An 8192-nucleotide genomic window follows, 5' to 3' on the forward strand; every position below is an offset into this window, starting at 1 on the left:
ACACATACATTATCTCATATAAATATATATATATGTACATATACATTATCTCATATATATATATATATATATATATATATATATATATATATATATATATATATATATATATATTATCGTCACAAATATGTCAATGTATGATTGCAACATTTAAATAGTATACATAGGGTATGGTCCACAAGGAAAACATTGCCTGGAAATTATTGACGATCTGAGCTCCCTCTAAATGGAATCGTCCAACCTGAAGCTCCATCTGCACCAACAGAAACACGTATTCAGCAGAGATTTGACGTAACAGTTATAATTCACTCATCACTCAGAGCGTAAGGCGCTGTAACCGCTCGCCAGCCGCCGTGGGCGAAGTTTCTCTTGGCTGCGTATGCCTCCTGTTGCCCCGGCTTCAGCAGGAGAGCGTGTTATAACACAGCTGTTTATCTTTCCACATTTCACTGCAAGGTAACCCCGCCCCGCTGCCGAGCCTTCCGTCGAGTACGATTTGGCTCGAAATGCACATCAGCCCCAGTCAAAATGAGAGGAAATGGACATTTTATCAAATGATCAAGCTCATCACTCTAAATCCATGACATACCAGGCATACTGCAGCACAGCTGTTTATCTTTATACGCTCATTGTAAGTTGACGTTTCCTAATTCCTTCTAATGTCAAAGGACTTGAAACACACATCACACAATGGAAATGAGTGGGGATGGACAGCTCATTGTGCTGTATAAACAATCTGATGCTTAATTATACTGGAAATCTATGTAACACCTGTTAAAGCAGCAGTTTTCTCTGAAAGCAGTGGATTGATGCTCTTAGCAAAAACGGAACTTCAATATTGTTGACATTGTTGACATATTCAATTTTTATAATATACATATATTTGCTCCTGTACAAGGGGAGAGTAATTCATCTTCAGTAGAATTTAGCTTCTGTGGCACATTCCTTATCAATTGTGTATTCGTGCTATGAGACAGTTTGCACAATTTTGCAGTAAGAATATAAGGAAGATGTTAAATAAAAATAAAATAAAAAAAATAAAAAAAGGGAGAGATCCAGATAATTCAAAGTGGTCATGTCCTTTGTTGTCTTGAGCCTCTAAATGTTGTTTTTTTTTCTGTTTCTTTTTTGTCTGGCCCCGCTGGTGAGATAATGTGTGCTGCCGGCACAGTCTGCCAGTCTGTGATGCAGAATCACTCAGTAGATTAAATATTAGTATTATCTAATTTCCTAAGGGCCACAAAGTCCCAATAGACTGACCAACCAAAAGGAATATGGTTTAATCATTCAGACAATCTGTAAAAGGACCCCTTACCAGGTCCTGCATCCTCCATTTGGGCTTTTTACATTTATTACATTTTGGTATTTGTTTTTTAAGCCACAGCTAGATTCATCTGAAATATCCAATTTGCCAGCCGCGCTTCGCCGAGTATCGCGTGTTAACCGACACGGCTCGGCTTTGGCGCTTGTCGTGCCGCGCGGACCGAAGGCGGGGGGGGGGGGGGGGGGGTATGAAACACCGGCCGCCTCGTGCCGTCCACGGCCAGATTGTTTTGTTCCTGATTAGAAAGGAGCCACGTTAGTCTACGGCCACGACCCAGTTTCCATTCCGGGCGGGCCGGCGGGTACGCAGCGGCCCGAGGTTCAAAGTTCAAAGTTTTTTTTATTTGCCAGGTTCTCGGTGGCGCGGCCGACATCCGGGAGGAAATCCAAGAGGAAATGTAAATCTGACGGAAAAATATACACGACAATCTCGAGAGAACGCAGGACACGGCGTACTGTGCAGAAGGAATAATAAATACCTGATAAGTGGCATGTATATCTAAACAGACGTGCAAATATGCACAAACGTCGTCTCGCCGGAATCCCGCCGCGGAAGCAAGATCAGGTGACAACGGACGGCAACCAGGCCCGGGCGGCAGAAAGGGAAGGAGGAAAAATCGTCTATTTAAGGATGAGAGCATCCAGGGATGGAGAGGATAAGAGAAGCGAGGGGGGGAGACTGTGGCGCATGAATATTTAAAGGGTGGACAAAGTAGGTCTATATGTAATGAAAGGGGAATAGCAGGGAATAGCTGAGATAGGGAGCAGTCTCCAGGACAACCCTCCCCTCCGGGGGGGGTTGTCCAGGGGGATGGGGGGTGGGTGGGGGCACGCAGTTGGCAGGCGGAGGGGGGAAAATTTGTTTTGTGTCGCAAGAGTTTAGGTCGGGGGCCCCCGGGGCCAAGCAAGGGCGCGAAGGAGAACCACCGGAGGAGCCCGAGGAGAGGAGAGGAGGAAGGGATCGAGGAAGAATGATGAAGACGGAGATGGAGACGGAGACGGGGACGGGGATGGAGACGGGGATGGAGATGGAGATGGAGGTTGCGTGAGGAGAGCGACAAGGCCGGGCGGGGGGGGGTTCGTGACAAGTGCTCCAAAGCCCCGCTGACAAGCCGGAGCCCGGGCCTTCCCGAGGTCTTCAATAATTGATACACCTTCTGCAACGTGCCGTCTTTTTAAAGAAGTGGCTGTGTGGTAAATATGTGTGTGTGTGTGTGTGTGTGTGTGTGTGTGTGTCTGAGTTATCCGCTCGCCTCTGACCCGTACATATGGCCGTGTACGTTTCTATGTTTCTGGGTGTGCCGCCGCCACCGTCAGTGTTGCTGTAGTGAGAAGGCCCAAAAAGGACCACTGACTGAAAACATACATCCGCGAGTCGTGTCCGCCCTGTCATTCACCCCAATCACGCGTTTGCTTTGGTCTCGACAACCGCCCGAAACAACCTATCGCGCCGTGGCGGGAAAGCGACCCCCCGCGGATCTTCCGTCGCGCCGCGTCTCACTGTGGCCCTTTGGGGTTTTTCTCTCCTCCCTTCTTCTTCCCCCCCCGCGAGCGCCTCTCCTCGGCGGACGTAGATATCTACGCCTTCCCAGGTACTCGCTCGGGGCCCCGGGGACCGCGCTCCGTGGCCTGGCCGCTCCGTTGCGTCTCCGCCTCTCCAGACCCGTCACGTGCCGGGAGCAGCCCCGCGTACGGCTGCCCAAACTCAATGCGGTGTCTCTCTCTCTCTCTCTCTCTCTCTCGCTCTCTCTCCGTCTGGCGTTTGTCCCTCACTCCCTTTCTCCTGGATTTGGGGGAACAGCCGCTATCAGCACACTGCAGATATTTTCGCGGCGGTGGGGGGGGGCCTCCGCTGCGAGTGCTCCCCGGCCGGGCAACTTCTGTCGGCGCCGGCTTTGAAAAACTTCCGCGGAAATCCCGGACGTGAGGCTCGCCGAGCCCGTTAACGTGCGGGGCATGGAGACCTTGGGTCACAAGCGATATCTCCGTCCTGCCAGACTCCCCGGCGGCGGCGCCAGCGGCGCAGGGAGCAGGGATGTGAGCGGGATCGGCGATGCGGGGGCTTCTTCCGGGGGGGCGGCGGCGGGCATACCGCAACGTGGGAGACGAGAGATGTTCACGTCGACGCGAGCGGGGCGGGGCAACCCGGGGGACGCACGCCTGCCGCGGGGCGGGGACGCTCTGGGGGTGAAAGCCAGCTTTAGGGGGCTTTAGATTAGAGGCGTTGAAGGGAGCCATCCATCTTGAAAACACCTGCCAATTTTTCAAGTCTCGCAACGGTGAAGGGCTTTTGTGAGGCGAGAAATAATCATGATCGTGTGACTTTTTTTTTTTTTTTAGCTGTATACGAGGCATGAAAAAGTCTCATATACGGAGCGATGTGATATAAAAGGACATATGGCCATCAACTGATTTATACCGGTTGAGAATTCATGCTTCTCTTTCATTATTTTTAGTTAAATTATGACGTTTCTCATTGAAAAATACACTTCTCAGAAAGAATACTCGCTGCGGTTGGAGTTAACAAGTGCATTCCCGCACACGCACGCACACACATGCCCACACAGACGCGCGCACGCACACACACACGCACACACACACATACAGCACCATGTTGTACAAAACCCCGGATAGGCCTCTGTACCACACGGCACCAGGCACTGTCCCAGTAATCACAGGAATTCTCTGTAGCGCTCATAAAAAAATGTAAAAAAAAAAAAAAAAACCCCGCCAAGGAGACGTCTTTCGTTCTGCTGTCACCTCTGGTAACGGCTTGATCATTGACGCACCTTTACAGCATTCCTTTCCCTCTGGTGAACTTCCTCCCAAAAAAAAAAAAAAAGAAACTCTGCGGCTCTTTCATTTTGTCCCGTCTGCACGGGGTTCAAGGTTCAGGTTCGACGTGTTTCACTCCGCGAACACGGAAGGGGAACCCAGATAAGGCCGGAAGACAGGAAAGAGAAAAAAACAAACAAACAAACAAACAAACTTTTCACAAATGGTGAAAAGTGGCTTTTCTATGACCACTGGCATGCTTATGGTGGAGTGCAGCACACACAGGGGAAGCCATTAGCGAAACACGATTATCTTTGGCCTCCGAGATTAATTGAGAAGAGGCAGAAAGGCGGGGAGCGACGGAGGGCGAGCGGGGGGGAGCCGGAGAACGAGAAAATCCCTCTCGCGGAGCTGCGTCCGGGGCCAGATGGGAGTGGGAGGTGCATGAGTGTGCACGGTCGTGCTCCAGTGCGAGGCCTGACGGCGCCGAGGGGAGGCCAAGGACAGTGTTCTGAGCGAAAACAAACACTCCAGCTATTTTTCTCCCTGCGCTAATTACCACCCCCCGACCCCCCCCCACCCCACCCTTTCCTTCCTTTCTCTGCACGAAACCTGCTCTCGTCCATCTGCTTCTCTTTCTTGCACGTCGGTTTTTCTGAAGTTTTTAGGGCGTTTTTTTTTTTTTTTTTTTTTTTTTTTTTTTCTTGGGCAACCACCACAGCATTTCTGCATCTGTAGCTTCTCTCTTCTCTCCGCTCCTGCTGTCTGGCTTGTGTTAGGTCTGCAGCTATTTAACTTTGGTAAATTCAACACATATACAGCGTATAGCTATCCAACATCTCTCCCCCTTTGATTTACGACAACGCTCGTTCAGTGTATACAAGCGGTAAAATCGTCCTTTTCGCAGGTTTTTTTTACTGTAATGACCCCTTGGCGATGATTTCCTGTGCAAAATCAGTGAATTCCACGGTGTCGAATTTTGAAATGTCTGAGGTTGTCTGAGCGAGGTTAATGCCCTTAAAACCTAAGGCCTTTGCACAAGCCATTACTTTGTTTGCAAATGCATCAGCCAAATAGTGCTCCGTTGGCAAATAAATGACACATGAAGGTAGTAGCACGTTTGAGTGGTCACAAAAAAAAAAAATTCTGCTAAGCTTGTTACAGTATTTATTACGGGCTTTATTTAATGTGCACGGGCTAATACCCACCACAACAATACAGTCTGGAAATTTAATTTACAAAATGCAATTACGCTCTCATCTGAGGCCATCCTGTTGCACCGACAAACACCGATATTAAACAATAAACTATGCTTCCAAAATAATCTCATTTGAAGCCAAATTGAATGAACGTCAACCAAACTGAAGAAATCAGTCCTATTCAAACTAATAGCAGGGTGTAATCCAGCTAGCCAGCCCTCTCACAGTGTAATCTCCACTGTAAACCTCCATGGGCAGGTCTCCTTGAGTGAAGCTTAAACCATGTTCCTCAGCATCGCAATAATCCTGCTAAGGCTCTTACATCACTGAAATGATAACCGAACGGAAACGCACACTCGCACTCGCCTTGAAAAAAATGTGGAATAGAAGAAAAAAAAAAAAAAGGCACTAATCGTCTTTTTGGGGGTAGACCAGATGCTGGGTTACTTGGGATGCTGTCACATTTCAAGGGCAACCAGGATATGGTGCCATATAGTTGTAAAGCACAACATCTGGAGGACGCCGTCCATAACGCTCGGTCAATAATGTTCAAAGTAGTAGAGAGGTCCTGGGAGGGTGTCACACGACGTTTCCATTTCCGCCCCAAATTAATGCACACTCACACCCACACACCGGACGTTTACACACATTCACATTCGCACTGGACGAGTCAAGACCCGAGCAAACGATGCACATCACACAATAACGCATCCGACCTCCACGATGCACGTTTCCCTGATTGGAGCGGGGCCTGTAGGTGGAGGAGATGGGGAGGACCGTGCTGAGGGCCAATGCATCCTAAATCCCGCTGATTCCATTTCTACAGCCCACTGGACACAGATGCAATGTGAATGACCCCAGACCTCATCAGCATAGAGCTTTTTATACATACTTAAAAAAAAATAAAAATAAAAATCAGGTTCAGTAACATCATATGCCAAGGTCATTCTTTGTTTGACGTTCTTCACAAAGAGACAGGAAACCCCTTCGTCGTCATTGTTTTAATATTTTAAATATCCTGTGTAACTGCTTGTGTCATCTGGCCAACCCTTTGCCACGTATTTTGGATTGTCATGGTAACTGGCAAAATCATTTGGACAAAAACGGTTTTAACTATAAGGTGCTTCTATTGAAATGCCAGTTCACAACATTATTTTTTTTTTTACCTCATGTGATTGAAGCTATGGGATTTTATATAGAAATGACACAAATGGAAACATGGAGTATTTTTCTACATTTTCCAATATGCATGAATTCTACCTTGACTGTTCCACCACAAGGCTACAATATTCAACAGTATTATTCAAATATTCAGTAATATTCAAATAGTAAAAGTAAATGCATTTGCCTTTCCTTGTACCTAAATCGTGTGGGGTAAGAGGTATAAATAATATGGGACTACCTCTATCTCTGCCCCTCTCCATTTAGAGGTGCCATTGCCATTTTAATGTCAAATAATAGGCCCAGAAAAAGCATCATACAATTGTATGGCACGGTGTGGACATTTCTGTCTATTCAGTCTTTTCCCAAGGACTGCATTTCCAATCTACCACCAGCATTTCATTTTCGTTTTTCTTTTTTTTTTGTTTTTTTTCATGTAACGTACCATCACTCTGGTTGACATCAGATTGATTTGTGGACCGTGCCCGTGCATGCATTTGCAAATTAAATCCGTCCTCGATGAGAAAATGCGCGTCAGCCGCTGAGATCCAGCACGGAACGGCCCCCACCCACACTTTTATACGGTATAATAATGCAACGGAATTGATGCATTCGTGCAATTTCAAATGATAGTGCGCCATCATTCCAGCTCATCCAAAGTCTTCTGCTCTTACCTCGACGTTTTTCCACATGCCAACGGTCAATGCCGCCATCAACATAGGAAATATGGTATGTCCCATTCTGAAGCCTTCCTTCTTCTCTATATGACAAATGTATGGTTTTTTTTCCTCCTCTTTTTATATATAATGTAGTTCCAAGATATCTTGCTACATGGGCTGGTTCGAGGTGGGCCCTGCTCCTCTCCGGTCTCCTCTGTATTATGGATGTGCGCTGCCTCTCCCAGAGAACCAAGCCCTTTTCCAGCGTCCCAACTGCGGCTGCGAGGGCTCTTATCCCCCCCCCCCCCCGTCCGCCCGTTCGGCTTGGTGCAGGGCGACATCTGCCGGACACAGGTAGGTAATGCACAAGTACGTTAGATTTTCATGCATGCATTCGTTCATTCATTCATTCATTCATTCATTCATTATTATTATTATTATTATTATTATTATTATTATTATTATTATTATTATTATCATTATTATTATTATTATTAGTAGTAGTAGTAGTAGTAGTAGTAGTATTAATAATAATAATAATAATAATAATAATAATAATGTTTTTTTTATTTTTATTTTTTGTAAAATGTCCTTGTGTTGCTTGAAAGCGCCTAAACTCAAGTAAAACAATGAATGCTTGATTAACCCCCCGTTACAACAGCTCAGTGGGAAATATATGTAATTATACAGTATATAATATATAGAATAGTTTGATACCATGACAAAATGTACTTATTGTAAGTCTTTGGACAGAAGTGTCTGCAAAATGGCGTAATGCAATGTGATGAATATGATTAAATACTTATTCTAAATATTAATCATTCTCGGTTGTGGTTGAGACGCAATAATAACTTTAAGTGGAAGACGTTTGAAGGGGCGAACACGTGGCGACGGTCTGTATTTTTACGACATCTGTTGGTAACGCCGTAAATAGGTTTGTCCCTGAAGGTGTGACGGAAGAACAACTCAGAGCATTTACTTTAGTAAAAGTGAAAAAAGTACCTCATTTATACTTATACTTAAGTAAAAAGTATGTAAATGCTTGTTCACAAAGACATTCATAAAATATTACAAT

At 46.0% G+C, this 8192-nt stretch overlaps 1 protein-coding gene across 1 annotated transcript in view; it reads right to left on the reverse strand.

The window, feature by feature from the left end:
- Positions 1–7298, reverse strand: part of aplp1 (amyloid beta (A4) precursor-like protein 1) — a 32625-nt gene extending 25327 nt beyond the window's left edge. The window contains exon 1 of the mRNA XM_080005556.1: positions 7133–7298. Coding sequence (XP_079861682.1) covers positions 7133–7198 — 66 coding nt within the window. The 5' untranslated portion in view covers positions 7199–7298. The remainder of the gene's footprint in view (positions 1–7132) is intronic.
- Positions 7299–8192: the final 894 nt, after the last annotated feature.

Source organism: Zeus faber (assembly GCF_960531495.2).
Source record: "Zeus faber genome assembly, chromosome: 8".
Lineage (NCBI taxonomy): Eukaryota > Metazoa > Chordata > Actinopteri > Zeiformes > Zeidae > Zeus > Zeus faber.